Source organism: Mercenaria mercenaria, chromosome 2 (genome assembly GCF_021730395.1).
Source record: "Mercenaria mercenaria strain notata chromosome 2, MADL_Memer_1, whole genome shotgun sequence".
Classification (NCBI taxonomy): Eukaryota; Metazoa; Mollusca; class Bivalvia; order Venerida; family Veneridae; genus Mercenaria; species Mercenaria mercenaria.
Genome location: NC_069362.1, coordinates 77,872,869 through 77,892,306, shown reverse-complemented (window position 1 = coordinate 77,892,306; position 19,438 = coordinate 77,872,869). Strand labels below are relative to the sequence as shown.

General features: G+C 35.2%; 1 protein-coding gene across 5 annotated transcripts in view; it reads right to left on the bottom strand.

The window, feature by feature from the left end:
* Positions 1 to 18,336, bottom strand: part of LOC123564370 (activating transcription factor 7-interacting protein 1-like) — a 36,715-nt gene extending 18,379 nt beyond the window's left edge. For 2 of the 5 annotated variants that reach the window (XM_045357901.2, XM_045357904.2), the window contains exons 1-3: positions 18,201 to 18,336; positions 9,878 to 10,796; positions 5,898 to 7,504 (exon numbers count right to left, since the gene is read on the bottom strand). In XM_045357901.2, coding sequence (XP_045213836.2) covers positions 5,898 to 7,504; positions 9,878 to 10,733 — 2,463 coding nt within the window. In that variant the 5' untranslated portion in view covers positions 10,734 to 10,796; positions 18,201 to 18,336. Of the gene's footprint in view, positions 1 to 5,897; positions 7,505 to 9,877; positions 10,797 to 13,308; positions 13,328 to 16,507; positions 16,596 to 17,339; positions 17,479 to 18,200 lie in introns of those variants that run through there. The other 3 variants (XM_053537022.1, XM_053537021.1, XM_053537023.1) reach the window with 3 other exon arrangements.
* Between the last annotated feature and the right edge of the window lie 1,102 nt (positions 18,337 to 19,438).

Here is a 19,438-nt window from a genome sequence, read left to right as displayed (position 1 = left end):
GAGGTGAGTAGAAAAAAAGTTGTCCTTCCCTAAATTGTGTACTCTACATAGCAAATATTTTGTCTCGCGGGTCGCGTGACGTCATTGCACGCGCTCGTTTATGCTAAGGCCCTGCAAGGGTTAATTCAAATCTAAACTTCATAACACAAAAAGAACATGCGCTAACTAGCATAAAACGCGTTAAAACCAAGAAAATGAATATACTGTCCCTCAACGTCATTGATTTTCCATGTCTTTGTTGTTTTTTCACGTTGACGTCATTCATTTTGAATTATCCGTTTTGGGGCCGTAATACGTTTATGCTTTGCCACGGAACGCACATATATAAAAAGGTGTTATAATAGCATGTGACAGAGAGATTCTCTTTACTCTCCTGTTGAAATACCCCCGAAAAGTGACAAGAACAGCAGTTTTATGCTAGGATGTGTGATAAACAGTGACGTAAAAATTAAACTACGTCATGCTGGTGTGAGAAGGATGACAGGCGCTTTTTAAATCTCTGTTGGCAAATATTTTCCATGAGGTATGCTACTGAAAACTGATTGCAGTTTGTTGAAAAAAAGAACAATTTTGGCTGTAGCATCGATTTATTTCCAAGAAAATGTTGAAAATACAACCAACTTTATGTTTAAAAAGTTACCGAATATTCACAACGTCTAGAAGGTAAAATGTGGAAGCTAAACCTGTCTGTTATTTTAAGCGCGGTTGTATTGTTTACCATACTGTAAACGGCCATTAATAATAACAATCAATGTTGCTTGTATCAAAGCACATAATTATGGTAGAAATTTTGTACAAATCGATTGTTAAACGAAAGAAATATTTATGAAAAACCGCAAAAAGTGGCCGAATTTACAACTCGAACCAGTAATAACTATTTTAAGTTTCAAGTCGATAGAGATATTTGACTTTATCGAAAACTTTAACTGATGGCGATGCTGACACTGGGGCGAGTGCAATAGCTCTACTTTTTCAAAAGTAGAGCTAAAAATCTACTAAACATTTAGTCAAAATCGCTCTCGCCCTGCTGGACAAGTATAACAGCAAGTCCCAATTTCTACTGTTACAAGCAGACAAGTGGATTCGTCAGCCCCTACTCTCCCTTTTGCAATAAACATTTATAGTTAGGTGGTCTGAGAATGCTCGTCTTTATCAACAGTTCACATGTCATGCATTTCAAAATTTATTCAACTTTTGCCTATTCCTGAACTGGAAAAAAATGCCTGTATAAAAGTGAGAATCAGTGTTTAACGCAGCTCTGTTTCCGGATTGACCCAGTTTACACTCATGGCATATAAAAATTGTCTGGGTTCATACAATGGCAAAAAATGTTGACTGGGCAATAAATGTTACTTCTATGGAAATGCGAAAGTGCCAAATTATTGTACCTTTTGTCTTTATATATATGATAACCATCTATCCCTGGCAAATTTTGTCTTCCTTAAAAATGGACAACTGGCAGTACGTAGGCAATTCTAGTTGAAAATTTTTTTTAAGGTGTGTGTTTTTTTTTTCATATGTAACAAGGGCCATGTATTAGCCTCTTCCCCTCAGAAATTTTCTTTCAAACCACAATGCAGAGTTGCCACAATCTGCATTTTTATTCCCATTGCCAAAATACTACACCATTTAAATAATGATTTTTTCACCAAAACAATATGCCCAGGCCATGAATATAATTATGTCATGAATTGTAACAATTTTTACTACAAAACAACATTAATTTATCAAGTGCCCCCATTCAAACAAATATGAGAAGCAAGCAAAGTTTGAAGATCTGGCAAATAATTCAAAAGAAAAAGTCATGTTAAGTGAGCATGTTCAAACAGTAAGCCTAGATATCAGTACAGTCAAACTTGCTCGAGTGACCACATCATCTATTTTACCACTTGCATTAAGATTTTTTCCAGTTCCTTTTTGTGGTCTTGAAGAACAAATTATTTTGTGACCAGGACACATAATTGCCAAGGACCAAAACCGACCATGCGACCAGTATTGGCCACTATATTTTTTAATGAACAAAATTTTATCTTATTCAAACTGCTTTATTATTTTTTATATTACTACCACAGCCTGTGCTAATCTGTTGAATAACCCAAGAGCGACCATAGTACTGAACTGACAAGTGTTGACCGGTTTTAACCAGTACTGACCGCCGGCCTGATCAATACTCATACTGACCGGCTTTTTGCCAACATTATGTTGTATTAAGAAACCATATTTGTGTTAAGAGACCACTTTTTGTCCTTCCTTTAGTAAAATTACGCGGTCTTTTAATACAAGTTGTACCGTATGTCTGAAGATAATCAGAGATTAGCAGATTACATCTAGATTAAAGTCTGATTTTTCACAACTTCTGAATACACTTTGAAAATTCAGCAAATTAAAATGAACAGTCATATGCTTAACCCTTAGCCTGCTGGCGGCAAGTGATTCTGCCTTTGCGACCAGTGCAGACCAAGATCAGCCTGCGCATCCGTGCAGTCTGATCATGGTCTGCACTGTTCGCTATTCAGTCAGTAAATTTTTAGTAAACACCCCTTCAAATGATAAATAGTGCTGCCCAAATTGGAAGATGGACCAGTCCATAATAGAAATTTAGCATGGTAAGGATTAATTACATTTGCTAGATATATTAAATATTTGGACCTCCATAGTGTTATTTCTAGAGCGACGCAGCGGGGCGCCCCGCCCTGCCCTTTTTTACTGCCGCCACGCTGCCCGTAAAATGTGCCCTCTTGCCTTTGATCTTATGCTAAATCCCGCCAATTTCCCTGTTGACATGCCTCGACGATTTTTTGATCAGCAAATTACGTCACGGCGAGTGCACACAGGTAATGAGAATCAGTGAAGTGTTAAAACAAATTGATAAAGGGTATGGATCCTGTGAAACGTCAAAAAAAGCGTGCGTAAGCGGCCAGCTGATTACCGAGCACGTGAAAAGTGCCCTAGATTTCTTTGAGCAAAATTTAAATTAGACCGTCGTTTACTATAACAAGTATATATCAATGCAGTTTGATTCTACTGTAATTTAAACTAGAAAATGCACACATTTTAATGATTATCGAAAGTAAAAGAAAGTTTAGAATGTCCGTTCACGAGTCTTATTACTCCCGATGTCGTATGCAATTTTTCCATTATTCCTTCAAAAAAGCTGACAGTCGGTGTATTTTTTTATGATGAGAAACATCAAAATATGTGGAACTATCTCTGGTTTACCCTAGTAGGTCATTTAAACTGAGTAAAAACTACTTTCAGACAACATTCCGAAAGTGTACCAGTATCCGGATAGTATATTTTGGATATGCGATTTAGTAAACTTTAACCTTACTGTAATAGCACTTTTCTGTTAATGAAATATTGATGAAAGACCTGATAAATACAACAGGTATTTTGATAATTATCAGTTTACAATGTGACCTGAAACAGGCCTTTAACTATGTTGTTTACAACATGATCTTGATTTCAAGATTAAGCTTATATTAAGGTCCTCCACTATTTCACATTCATATGAATAAGTTGACATTCTTGGTGACATTTTTAAGGGAAAGGCTTGAATGGTTTAACCTAAACTATAAAGTAAGTAAAAAGCCTTTGAAAACTTTGTGACTGGTTTTGGGAAGATTTAGCACTTTATTCTGTGACACAAAGAAGTATAATAAAATTTATTTTTATAGCTCTTTGTGTGACATTTCTTTTAAGTGTGGAATAAAGATAAATGGAATACATATTAACTATAGACATCTAGAAATGCAACTACTGCTATGGTAACTTTCACATCTAAAAGGGCACCCTGCCCCTTTCGGACAGCACCCTGCCCCTTTTTGGCAGCACCCTGTCCTTTTTGAGCTCTAGAAATAACACTACTCCAGCAAGTTAGTCCATGAGAACATCATAATTTTGACCATATTTTGGTGAAAAGACAGGCATACATGTAACTGTCTTCAGGCAGATAATCAGCTGTATAGTGAATGGCAAGCAAACAATAAAATTGCATTTCATCTACATTATTTATTTATTTGGGTTTTACGGCGCACCAAAACAGTATAGGTTATATGGTGCCAAACAGGACTACAAATTTTGGTTCCACAATTTCATCTACAGGCGGGTACAGGTTACAGTAAGAAGTTGATAATTAATCAAATGGAGATCTATGGTTTATATGCAATAATTTCTTACTGCAGGTTGATTTTGTTTGTTTTGGGTTTAACGCCGTTTTTCAACAGTATTTCAGTCATGTAACGGCGGGCAGTTAACCTAACCAGTGTTCCTGGATTCTGTACCAGTACAAACCTGTTCTCCGCAAGTAACTGCCAACTTCCCCACATGAATCAGAGGTGGAGGACTAATGATTTCAGACACAATGTCGTTTATCAAATAGTCACGGAGAACATGTGCCCCGCCCAAGGGTCGAACTCGCGACCCCGCGATCCGTAGACCAACGCTCTTACCTACTGAGCTAAGCGGGCGAGCTACTGCAGGTTGAAGTAGTACGCATTATTTTGTTGATACACATTTTGTAGTTAATATTGAACTACTATGCCCCAACGATAATGTGATGTTTACAAACATGACTATAAATAGAGTTAAATGAAGCATAGGGAATTCAACATTTTTGTAACTTGCCAAAATATGAGTACTGGGTATTTCTCATTTTCAGACCAATAAAAGATTAGCTCAAAGGTAAAGCATACTGTTTATATTCAACAGATCTGTTGTTGTGTGGGTTCAAAACTCAGCGAAATTTTCTTTTCATTTTTGCATCAAATTTTTTTATTCCTTCGTATGCTCTATGACACAACAATGGAGAAATATCTAAAGCCAATATGGCAGATGAGAAAAGATTAGTATGATATCATATCAAAGAGTATATAATTATTAATTAAATGCAGGTTCTAAAGAGGATACTGAAGACAATATTATGTTTTATCAAATATATTCCAGAAAGAACAAGGTTTTCTATCACTATCTTTACTTCAGTATTTAACATCCTCACTTTAAAAAGATCCCCACTTTACACTTGCCATGCATACTAAGTATTTCAAGCTAAGTGCCTGAAAGAAACTTTCCTACCAATAGATTTTAATGAAATTATCATTATATTATATTGTATGGTCAAATTAAAAATATCGTTTATATCCTTATTTCTAAGACATCTGCCCACATATAGAAATAACTGCATATTCCAAGTGCATTTGAAGGCATAATCTGCAATTATTTCAGTTTAAAAAATTTTCATTAGTGCATTTTATCTGTAGAAAAAGTAATGTTGATATTTTTATATTTTGGATGGGAGTTTTATATAAGAATATTTTCCTTTTCCGTAAGATAAGCCCTGGCTTTATTCTATGTTATCTGGATAAATGACATCACACCTGATGAATTAAAAAACATCTATTTAAGTATTAACTGAGATAAAGCAAATGTATCCCTTTAATATGAAGACCTTATGAAATGTAAAATTTATATACTAGGATTATTAAAAGTAAATGAATCCTCTTTTGTTTGTCATTTTATCCACTTCAGTTGTAAGAAATAACTGGAATTTAAGTGTATGTGGACCAAACCTTTAACCAGAAATTCTTAGTAGAATTAAAAGGGGTGATAATTCATGAAATTGTGGAGCCATAATTTAGGCCCTTGTATCATACGATGTTGGTGATGATAACGAACAACTGTTTAAAGTTAGAGGAAAAATCCATTAATTAGGTAGTAACAAAAATAAAGAAGTGCATCCAACTACTAACCAATTTGTGAACCTAGACGCTAGCTCTCTATATACTTTGTTTAGTCAAGTTAAAATGTCATTGGAGTTTGTGGAAGCATCTGGCTAGCAACAAACTGACTTTAAGAGCTTGTAAGAACTTTGGAGACCAGTCAAATGAAAGAATGCTTACCTTTTCAGTTACAGTGATCAATCTTTCATTTTCTTCTGGCTTTTTATTCTCATCTTTATTTGTAACTGTTACTGTTTCTGCATCCATAGATTTATCACCTTCTTCTTCCGAATCATCTGAAAGTTCTATACTAGCAGGTTCCACTCGTGATCCAAGTTTTCCAATCAACCCAGTTAAATCAAGCCTTGACCTTTTAGACTCATTTTCATTAAATTCTTTATCTTCAGCTGAACGTTTTCTATCAGAAGAGTTCCTGCTATATATTACAGAAACCTTTTCTGCACTATGAACTTCTTCTGAATTATTATTATTTGTATTATCTAATGTAGGACTGCTATTAATAGTTTGTATACTCTCATTTACATCATTTCTAACATCTGATGTCTTTACAATATCACAGTTTTGCTTTGACTTGTTATTTTCAGCTTTTGTTTCTTTTTCAAATATCACATCATCATCTTCTTCTTTTGAGACAGTTTCATCATTGCTTTCATTGTTGGCATCAATCCCATTATTTGATTTTCCGCTTGAATATTTCAAAACAGAATCACTTTTTTCAACTCCTGAACCTGATGAAGGTAATCTCTGATACTTATTTCTCATGGAAGGCATTGTTGTACCTTCAAATATCACATCATCATCATCATCATCCTCATTCTCTTCTACTTTTTTTTCACTGACTAGTTCAGCTATCTGACCAGTATTACATTCTTCTGTATGTAGTTTTGATTCTAAAATTTCCCTATCATTGTCTTTTCTTTCGTATTCATCATTTTCAACCTCTTCCCCTTTTAACTTTTGTTCTACATCTTGTGATTCTCCTAATGAAGGTCCGTCTTCTTTAAAAACAGAACTCATATTTTTTATTTTTTCATCTAAATTATCTTTCATCCTATCTTTTGATATTGTGTCTTCCTCAATTTGCATTTCGCTATTTGCATCATCATCAGGCTTTTCATTGCGAAGAACTTCATCCATTTCAACAACACTGTCATCTTTATTTTCAACATTGTCATTGTCAGTTTCAGTTAGCACATTATTAATTGGTTTTGAATTTGAGTCATCATTTACAACATTATCACTAGTTAAAAGAGGCGAGTTTGTTCCAGACAAATCTCGATTTAAAAAATTAACAATATCATTTATTTTTCCAGAATTGCCATTACTATTGCTGTCCTCCTCAAACTGAATTTTTTCAACAGAATCATGTTTAAACTTGTATTCCTTGTCAGAGTCTTGTACAGTATCATCCTCAATGTCACTTGTTATTTCTATTTCAACAGCACTACTACTATTTGTGTCTTCCTTTTCTGCAGCGGTTAATATCAAGGCAGACTTTTGAGTGTTACATTTTTCTGAAGGTTCACCTAGAATGGCAGTTTCAGTCTTTTCATTATTGCACATTTTGACTGAGGAATGTTCTGAAGCTAGCTCTAGAAGATCATCTTCATTTTCACTCCCTATTTCCATAGAAATACCATCTTCATCATCAGCCAGAATATTTTCATCTGTATTATCCATAAAATCATTTACAGCATCTTCTTCTCTGTTATTATGATCTTCAGTCTCTTCATCTTCAACAGATATATCATCTGAACTGTTCACTTCTGTAAAAGCACAGTGTTGCGAAAATGTGTAATTCAATATAACCACAAACAATCTGCCCATAAAGATCCATTCCGTAACAGCAGAAATATAACAAGAGCTCCGCCAAGCGGGGCAATATACGCCCGAAGGGTTACATCAGAGGATGGGAGCAAAATTTAAAGAACTTGACTGTTGAAGCCCAAAGGACAAGAACAACAAAGGGAAGAAATTCAAAAAAAAATTCAAAGTCCACAAAAAATCCTTACAAGGTACAGTTATGTCAAAATAAACCTAAAAATTGGAGGTACCACCCATGTTGTACCACAGAAAAGTGGTCTCGGTTTTTCCCTACGGCCAATAATAAAAGTTTCAAAATAAGCTATTTATAGTAACATGAAAGGGAAGTATTCAAAAAAGATTTATTGTAAGTGAACAAAAAGGGATCTGCCAAATAAAAACAAGAGCACTGCAATGCAGAGCAATATACACAAAGCAACGTTATATATGACCGTTGACCCCTAAGTGTGACCCTGACCTTGAAGCGAGTCATCCGAAACATGCGCTCTGCGCATCGTCTTGGTGTGGTAAACATTTGTGCCAAGTGTGACCTTGACCTTGAAGCGAGACATCCAAAACATGCTCTCTGCATATAGTCTTGGTGTGGTGAACATTTGTGTCAAGTTTCTTTGAAATCCTTCAAGGGGTTCAAGAGTTACAGAGCAGACATGAAATTGCTGACGGACAGATGGACACCGAGGGTATAACATAATACGTCCCTTCGGGCGTATAAAAAGCATTGAAATTAAACTAAGTAAAAAGGGGATATAACTCATAAAATATTTGTGCCAGGGTGACTGACCTTGTGCCATATGATGAGGATGATGAGCTGGAAAAAATAAATTTAAGTTTTAATCAAATTCATTAAGTAATGACAAAGATATAGTGAAAGTGCACCACAATTAGGCTGAAATTTTAAGTAAAAAGGGGGCATTATTCATGAAATATTGATGGAAGAGTTATGTACAGCCCTTGTATTATATGATGTGGATGATGTTGTAGTACAACTATTCTAAGTTTGAATCAAATCCATTTGGTAATAACAGAGATAAAGTGAAAGTGCACCTGGTCCAAAACTTTAACCTGAAATTTTAAGTACAAATGGGGGATAACTCATAAAATACAGGTGTCACAGTTATGGCCCTTGAGTCAAATGATGTAGGTGGTGATGATGAACAATTACTTTTTTAGTTTGAATCAAATCCCTTGTGGAATAACAGAGATATAGTGAAAATGCATCAAAATTAACATAAAATTCTAAGTAAAAAGGGGGCATAATTCATGAAAAATTGGTGCCAGAGTTATGCACCTTGTGTCATATGATGTAGGTGATGATGTGGTACAACTATTTTCAGTCTGAATCAAATTCATTTAGTAATAACTGAGATAAAGTGAAATTGCACCAAAACTTTAACCTGAAATTCTAAGTAAAAAGGGGGAATAATTCATGAAATATTGGTGCCAGAGTTATGACCCTTGTGCCACATGATATGGGTGATGAGGAGGAACAACTATTTTAAGTTTGAAGCAAATCCATCAAGTAATAACAAAGATAAAGAGAAAGTGCATCAAAACTTTAACCAAAGTGCGGAAGCGGAAGGACGCAGACGCCAGGCAGAGTAGGATAGATCTCCATACTTCGTAAAGTAGAGCTAAAAAGTACTGTTTTCATTCTTCTGCGGCTCTTAAGCATTTCATTTTGCATAAAAGTCCTTGTCCAACTGCTTCGTTGTCAATGTTATCATGAAATGCTTCAATATGTCATAAAGATGGATTGTGTTCTTTAATATCTATCAAATCATAAACTATGCAGTGAAATTTAAAATTCTGTGTTTCATCTATGTGCAATCAATGAAAAATTGACCTACATGTATTTGAGAGGTAGGTAAACTTGTATCAAGACACACTGCATTTTATCCTCAGATTTTTTTTGTTGGCCATTGAACTTATATGAACATCTGTGTTGGCATAGATCTGCATTCAGGGTGTTTATGTCTGATTTTAGCATCTTTTTCAGCAACTTTTCAGTCATATAAACAACAGTGTCTACTTGTAGGACAATGCCCAACTACCAATATCCTCTCATTGCTTAGTGCCAAGACAGGAAGCTACTAGTGCCATTTTTTTAAAACATCTTTAGTATGATGTGGCCAGGGATAAAACCCATGACCTCTGGCACTCAAAGCCGGTGCTCTACTACTAGGCTACCAAGATGGTGGCATCTGCATTCTGGTCAGAGGTTTAGTGGAATCCAAGGGAAAGGGAATTAGGTTCAAACCTCAACTTGAGTATTATTCAAAATTTACTGTCAAAAAAAATTCAAAAGTAAAACTCACCTTGTAACTTGCCAAGTGTAGCTGGACCTTCACCATCTCCACTTACAGATGATCCTGATGGACTCATGCTCCCTCTGGACAGTTCAGATGACTTTACCTTTGCAACTAAACCTTTCAGAGAATTTCTTACTTTATCATCTAAAAGGAATGGAGATTTTGCGCCTTCAGCTGAACTGGTGCGTTGCTTTATAGGAGTCCTATTCAAGGGACTTGCTTCATTATTTTGTATTTTATCAAGACAACTTTTTTCTAATTCATTATCTTGTACATCAGTTGTAAGGTCACCATTCATCTTCTTGTCTATTGGTGAATTTGGATTTAAGTTATTGCTATGATTTTCATTTAGAGTTTTATCTAGACATTCTTCCTCAATGTCATCACATTTATTAGGAATTTCATTTTCTTTGCTTTGATCATGTGATAATGACTTACTACTTGATTCCTCTAAACCATTATCTTTATCTTTTAAAGAACAATTGGTATTATCGTTTTCAGCAGGAGATAATGTATCTTTACTTAAGTAGGAGTAACACAATTCTTCTGATTTCGTTTTTTCTACTTTTTCTTCACAATGCTGACCTCTAAGTGCATTAGCAAATCCTATACACTGCGAAGATGAATTGCTTTTATCTTCCCTTAAATCTAAATCTTTTTCACTACCATCGTTCATGTCTAGACTTTCTTCGACCTTTTTGCTGCAGTTTTCAAACACGTTGCCATTGAATATATTCTTGCCATTTGTATTTTTGTCAAGTACACTCTGGCCATTTAAAATTTTGAGATCATTTAATATTGTTTCTTTATGATTGCTATGGTTACTCTCGTTAGATCCGAACCCTTCATCGACGTCCTCCATCTTCTTGCAACTTCTTTGCTAGGATGCAACAAATGCTTGATCTTCTAAATGAAGCTGCTGAGTCTAAAAGAAAACAAAGATTTCTACTTAACCTAAATTATACCGTTTATTTTAATGATTTTTCGCCTTCTTTTGCCACTCACCAGAGTAGGGCTACATTTTAACAGACGCATCACGTAGCCATTACGATGCCGCGTATATATTATTAAAATTAAACATTTTGTACTTAAAAATTTAAATATCTTTTGGAGAAAGTATTTTAATAGCGTCGCGCGCTATTCATGAGTATTTTTTGTTAAATGGGCCGCAGCTGTTGTCCGTCTGCGTCAGCGAATGCATAAAGTGTCAATGTATATTGAACTTTGACGCTTTTAAAACATTAGATAGAGTAAATTTAACTTGAAACGAAATACTCATTCTGCCTAAAAACAGGAAATAACGTCGCTAGTGACTTTTAGATAACTAAGTAAAAACAAACAATTAAAAACAACAGTCGACGTCCACCAGCTAAACACAGTACTGTTCAATTATATATCAACTAAGCAGCGGAAAAAGGTCTAGAACAAAAAACCCGAGGTATTGCCCTTGCTCTCTAGTCCGTAAGATTGGACCTTTTGGGACAGCGTGATAACTTTTGACTGACGGACGGCAACTATAAAGTACAGTATATAATAAAATATACTATCCCGATAATCAATATTTCTTATACATGTACATATATCTACGTAAATCAAGTTATTTTTCGGTGTCAACGTCGTGCTAAATTCATAAAAAGCTATGTATAGGTAAGAAGCCCGGTTATCAGAACCTCTTACCTACTTATTGGCAAATATGTGGGGGTGAAGAAATCTGACCTTCCTAATTAACCATGAAATTGCTGTTGTCAAACAAATTTGTGTCTTCAGAGGTATGCTGAGTGTGAATTACATCATTAAGAACCCGGTTCTTATTTCATAATTTTTAACTGACAGGTTTAATTAATTAATTAATTTTAATTAAATTATTTATTTAATTAAAACATTTAATTCTTCCTCAACATAATCCTTTGAAACAAACTGAAAACGGTCCATCATTTTGCTAGACTTTCACATCTGTTTGGCTCCAAAAATTACAGACAAATTGAAATTCGCACTCAGCATACCTCTGAAGACACAAATTCGTTTGACAACAGCAATTTCATGGTTAATTATAGGAAGGTCAGATTTCTTCACCCCCACATATTTGCCAATAAGTGGGTAAGAAGTTCTGATAACCGGGCTTCGCCCGGTTATCAGAACCTCTTACCTATACTTATTTTGTCTGTAATTTTTGGAGCCAAAACAGATGTGAATGTCTAGCAGAATGGTGGACCGTTTTCAGTTTGTTTCAAAGGATTATGTTGAGCGAAGAATTAAATGTTTAATTAAATATTTTCACACTTCATAATATCAGTATGGCACTTCATTCCTGTAAAGTACACCCCAATAAATTAGTTTGGTAAATAAATTGCCTTTATCACCTGATTGTGGTCTTATCATGACCTTCCCAATTAAACCTGTCAGTTAAAAATTACGAAATAAGAACTGGGTTCTTACTGAATTTTTGGGGAATCATGAAGAACGCACCATTAAGAGGCAGTTTGCCAATAAGTGGACAAAGCCTTATTTTAAAGCAACAAATCTTTGTGTTATGGGTTTTAGTTTAGTCCGGCCCTATTATATTTGTATCTGCAGAATTAACAGGTGGGGAAATGCCAAATTTATTACGATTTTCGATGATTCATCTACTGGTGGTACGGCTTACCTCCCCCTGATTTTTTTAAAATACTGACTTCATTTGGTGCAGTCTGTCTGCTTTTTAGGGTGGTACTTTGACAAAAAATTATACGCACGTGCGTATTGTGCGTAACGGTAGTTACGCCCTTGCATTACATTTTAAAAACTCTGGACAGACCGAACCTAATGAACTTGCGGTCGGAGATACTATGTCACCAAGTCGGCGGCTGACTGTATCGGTTATTTCAGTTTGTACAAGTATTTCCAGTATATAATAATCAAATAAAATGACTAAAAAAAGTAAAAACGCCCGAAAATATTGGCGAAGATTAACGAGTGCCTGGTTAAAACTTCAATGAGCACATTTTATTGTCAATTTTGTCATGCATGGCACCAGGGTATATTGGACAAGTCGTGCAAAAGTGCTGTCTTTTTTAAATAAAATAATCGCTCTGCTAGGTTCATTAGACAGAAGCTGTAATATTGAGAGGCAACACGAGGTGTGCTCCTTAAACATTAAAGAAAACGTTCGTCGTTAAAAAGTAGTTGCACAAAGAAACTGAAACTGCCTTATCTGATTAAACGCCTAATTTTACCCACAGTATATTCATTGGCGTTGTACATTAAATTATTTTTTTATGATAAAATATATACATAATGGTATCAAACAATGAAACACGACTTATTTGACAAAATTACTGTACAGTGCAAATTACAACATTGCGTATTAAACATTCGTCGATCACACTACATAGTAGGGTATACTCAGCGTTTGTCTTAGCTCTTAAAAAATCTGCACAATATCAAAAACCCCTGGTTACATTTCATATTGTTTGTTTCCCATCAGTACTATTTGATGCACTACATATGTCACCGCTGTTTGGCATTCTGAAATGAAAAAGCTTCCATCAATTTTATGTCCATCTTCTGCAATATCCCACAATTTATTCCTACGATTACATTTTTGAAACATCTGCGAATAAAGCTATCAATCACATACATGTCAGGGTTCAGCAAGCGTAATTTTCATTACTGAAATCACGTTGCACAAAGTTATAAATCATCCGGCTTTGCGGTAATACAAAGAAAGGCGTCAATTAAAGACCCGCCACAAAATAACTGTATTCTTTTTTATTATATACCGATATAAATTCTGTAAACAGTAGGCTTGTATTTTACAATTAACTTCGAACTGGCAGAAAAAAATCCGTATTGTACCTTTTAAATTCCGCAGGCCTACTGTACCTTTTGTATTGTATGCTGCCGGACTACTTTCATTAATATGAATGACCTGACACAGTTCTATAAAGAGCGCACATAAAAACTTCACTTAGTTCCATTTTATTATCGATAAACATTGAAGATTTCATTCAATAACACAACAAAATGGTTCAGCTCTCGGGGATTTTGCAAGGTCGGATCACACTCGGCGCTTGCGCGCCTCGCAAGATCCGATCTGGCAAAAACCCACTCGATCCCAGACCGAGCTACTGTTATAATAACCTTATTGTATTTCCATGATGGTAATTATACATGATTTGCACGAAAAAGAAAAGAAAAATATCGATTCTAGTCACAAATTGACAGCGACATATACAAGGCCAAGACAATAAGTTGAATGTCTAAATATATTATAAAAGTAATGTAGCAGTATACACAGTACTTCACTTGTATCAAAGTGAGTTTAGACCACACTTAAGGCAGTTATCTCTATATATTTCTAAAACTATACTAAAAAAGAGACTGACAGAAAAAGTTAGCATAAAAATTGTGAACATACATTAATTCAGGCAGGGCCTTAATTGTCCACCTATCATATTGAAAAATAGTTGTATTATACCAGTAGTAACTAGTACCAGAATGATTTTCACGCAGTTCATTTGGGAAAGAACAGTAGGTCACTAAGTTGTGGTGGGTCTGTATTAACGTATTAGATCATTTTGTCGCATGAAATTAAGAAATGTGATGAACAATGTCCTTTAAGAAGTTTAAGTCGTGATCGTCTTGTCGAAATCAATTCAATATGAAATTCATTCCAACATAATCGTATATAATATCAACATTACAATTCGCAACAAAGACCACATCATGCCAAATTCCTTAAACGGCAAATCGCTTCCGCAAAAACATAATTAGATGCATAAACTCGAGTATCTTCCTTCAAATGTGTGCAGCTCGAAAGAGAACAAAGGAAAATTTAGGATAACAATCTCGTTTTCAAATGGCGCGTTAATGTTACGAAACGGATTTTTTGTAACTTCCTTTACATTGAAGAGATACGTTTATTTGTTTGACTGACCGTAATTGGCAACACTGCGGCGACAAATTAAAACGAGAAAGTTGATTGGCAAAATTATAGTGAACCATTCGTACGTTGCTACGTTCAATACAGAGCCGAACATGCCAGGCGATAACTAGGCGAATATCGATTTGGAACACGTAAGCGCTCCACTCAACAGTGTGTGTAAAGCTGTTCGAGCGATAAATAATCGTGTTCATTATCTGGGTCAGATTGAAGTAAGAGTTTAACATAATAAGTTGCTTTTTCGAACGTTCCTATGTTTGCAAATTGTGCACTTTTGGCGGATTCACAAACTAATATTACTAGATCTAATACTACGTTCATCTTTGAAATGATTTGCCGCTACGAGTACAAAATTAATAGCAATGCTATACCACGCTGCTTACAGCTATTCATAGGTAATGTTGAAATATTGCTGTTAACACCCGACTATAAATAAACTTTGCAGCCTGTATGCATGCAACTCCCATTTCATATTGTCGGTTATCTGTCACACAGACAAAATTATAGGTCGAAGGGCGACTTTCCAGCTCTTTGGTGGTGGATGAAGACCCCCCTCAGCGCATTATTTCATAGCAGTCACCTCGGTTGCACCAGCCAGCTGAATGGCTTCCTCACAGGAAGATGTTAACGCCCCGAGCGAGGCTCGGACCAACACAAGTGAGGGACAGGGACAGTTGGGTGCTAATGTGATAAAAGTGCACTCTCCCGTCGTCTTCATGTATTTTTTTAAAATTTAATTTATCAATCAACCTCCCGCCGTCTTCATGTAATATTTTGAAAGTCTAATTTATCAATCAACCAATTTCTTTGAAGTTAAAGAGTTATAAGAATATCTTCATTTTTATTCAAAATTTTGCGCAAAAATAGTAACATTTTTCTATTGTCGCGCATGCGCTTTGCCACTATTACAGCTGCGTGTATGCAGGGGTGATCTCAAACTTGTTCATTCATAAAATAAATCAATTCAGCCTCGATGAAGGAGTTTTTAGTCACCGCTATTTGCCGAGTTGTTACCAAAATCAACAACAACTAAACGTTACTACTGAATATACTCAAAATCGCGCTAAAACCCAAATCCTGAATGTACCGTTTGCCTTCTTTTTTGCATGCTGTACTCAAATCGAATATATACTGGACGTGATCCCTCAGTCCGTTCATTATCAGACATTATTGGAGATTTTCCGAGAAACAGAAAATTGGGAGAATTCAATCCAGATAGCACTTCAAGGTCAATACAGTAGGACAATGAAAATGCTTTGGTATAAAGCCCAACGAGGAAAGTTAAATGTTTCCGTGCACATTAACTATACTGACGATTATGTAAAACCGGGAATAACTGGAGCTTAAAAGCAAATAGTTATATTTCAGAACACGTTCTAAACTTGTCAGACATAACAGATCTTTAATTATACTAAAAGTTTCTATGTTACAATTATCTGCACCTGTATTTGATCTACCAACGAGACAAGAAGTGAACTGGTCAGAGCCTCGTTTTGAATAAACTACTATCCACATAGGATACGTTACCACATTAATGTGTGTAAGCCACGTATTGGGCTTATATCGAAAAAACAAATTTTTTTTTGCTAATTTTGATGCTTATGTGTCCTAATTAAATGTGTATATATGTTTCCCTTCATGTACAAAGAATATGGCATATTATATTATCCAGCTGAGTCATAACCAGTACTGTTCTAGCCAGATTCAGTACTTACTTATTTTCCAAAGAAACTTTAGATGAACCGCCTCAGTGAGTGTTCGCTTTGAGTGCAGGAAGTCTGGGGTTTGATCTCTTGCTACATCCTACCAAAGACATGAAAAATGCTGCTGGTAGCTCCCTTAATTCACTCTCAGAATTTAAAGGCTTTACCAGGAAGTAAAAATAAGCAAAGGTAACTACACCTACTCTGTCACATAAGTGTTGTATGTTGATTATATGCCAGGTTAAAGCTTACGCTTACTATTTACCTTTAATAAATTCTCAACAAATCAAAGATGGCAGATTGACTACATTTTAATTTTCTTATATTAAAAATTCTATCTCAAAACTTTCAAATTATGAAGGCAACACCATTTATTCACTTTACCCTGGGATTGAAAATAATGACTAAAATGCATAGTTGGAGCACAACCATCTCAACTTTATCAAGTCTTTGTTTTTACTGAATTTAAGAGTTCTTTGCATTCAAACAGACATAAACATATCCCTCCCTGAACACCTTATATTGTAAATATTTAATTACAATAACTAATTTCTTATTTTCCTTCACATGATTTTTATACAAATATTTAACTTGAAGTCAGAAGTGGCAACTCTAAACAAGAAAATTAAAAAGTAACATCTTATAAATCTTGCATCTGTGACAAAAAAACACACAAAAGAATATCATTTACAAAGTCTTTTTTACCTACAAATTTATTCTGGCTATGAGTATGACAAGAAATTATGTAAGTATATAAAATTTTTCCAGCTTTTGGTGGGGACAGACCCCAGATGCCCCTCTGAGCATTATTTCATCAGCCCGGCACCTGGGTTAAACCACTGACCTTGTTGTACTTGGCGGATATTAAGTAAAGTCCAGATCAGCAGAATGACTTCGTTATGCAAAGAATTCTACACATGAAGCAATCTGTGCGGGCAAGTGATTCAAAATCAGCAACTTAAACCATTCGGTCACGGAGGCCCCTATAAAAATATAAATATCGCTTATGCTTCAATTTAATATTGTCTAGCTGGATTTTGGAGAATGCTGTAGAGTTTACAATTAGGTACTGTCGCCCCCGTTTCTTTGGACCATTGAAATCCAGGTTGGACCTCAAAAAAGCATTTGCACTACATTAATATTCTTTCGATTAAAAATACTTATATCAGAGGCTCCTCATAGGGGAAACCAAGGAATTGCAAAAAATGCTTTTGGTTACAAAAACAAATGAACTTATGATTATTGAAGATATTTTGAAAAAATACACAGTTTTTAAATATATTTCCGAGCAAAAAACCAATAAAACAATTTACACCCCATACAGAGCCTCAACAAACTAGAATTAGCATATATCGTCACGTGACCCTCATTCCGAGACGGAAGGGATCGTCTCAAAAAACGTTTGCCATAATTAATATCAGTTCAAAAGCTTTTTTCAAATTATATCTTTCCGATTTCTAAATGCTAGCATCATCAGATTTAATGCAAGGTGTCACTTGCAACACATAACATAGGAATTACACGCAAAATAGCACCATGAACACTAAAAAGCCAATGTGCTAAGTCTTCTTCGACAGGGATCAGCAAAAAATTATTATTTTATATTCCAGCATTTTCAATTCGTAGATTAACGAAGATAATTCAACAAAAACATTCAGTGCTGTTATGAATGAGAATGCAAATAAACAAAGAACATTATACTTACATTTAGCCGCGTCAATGAATAAAATCATGAATTGTCTACACGAACTAAAATATCACAACAAACATGGCGTCAATATCAACGCATGCGCAGACAAGGAAATTTTCAATGTAGTGTTGGTGTCCTTTCTTGACGTCATTTTGTCACATAAGAGCGTCATTTTTAGCATGATTTGTGCTTTGAACTGTAATTTATATGGATTTAATGGATAATTTATATCAATTTTCAATACTGCATTTTAATGTTTTATCTACTGAGATAAGTACTGTATGCCCAATTTAGGCCAAGTCGGTTTTGTCAGGTTTAAAAGCACGTGTCCCACGAGCACATTGTCAAGTAGTATGAAAAATTAAATGGACAGCTACACACACTCATTGATAATGAACCATCAACACTAAACCTTGCTGACGTAAAAAAGCATCGTCTGCAATCTTGGTAAAATTTGAAAAGAATCGGCCTGTCAGTAAACATCAAATAACAATATTAAATTATCTTCGTAACACTTGTATGTATTTGAGAATTTGGTAAGTACCTTAAACTTCACACAACTGTAAATATTCTCATATTTCGATTCACACGGACAAGTGAGCGTTTAGGGCCCGACACTGTACTCTTGCAGCCTTTGAAGCTCGACTGGTAATGATTTTTTCAGTACAATTTTGTTTGAAAATCGAACATTTTAGACAATAACTATGATTTTGTTATTGGCGTTGGATGCTATTCATCGTCTAAACAGTTTACGATGGATTAAGGACCGCGAAACACAGACTGGCATGTGTACGGGAAAATATTGTTTTTGTCCGGTTTAAGTTTTCTCCCTTGATACTCTTTTTACGAATAACCGGTTTTGACCGTCGTTGTCATCATAAGGCGACATGGAACTTAATCACTCTTGTTTTTTTTTTTTACTTTGTTAGAACGACATGAGCAAAACAGATATATTTTTGTGTTATTAACGTTTTCCAATATGCAAACCCGTCGTATTAAGAATAATTATAAATGATGTGCGGGTGAAGTTAGCTAGCAAAAGGGAAAAAGAAAACTTATTTAACTTTAGTTGCATCGAAAAACACGTAAAAACATTTGCTTGGCATTATTTAGTGGGGAGCGGGCCAGATGTTCCTGCCCTGAATCCGTTAGAGAAAACTGTTAAAACAGAGGTAAAAGGTAAAAAGAATAGAAAGTCGACAGTGCTATTTGCAGCACCCAGTCTGCAAATGGACAGCTGTACATACATGACT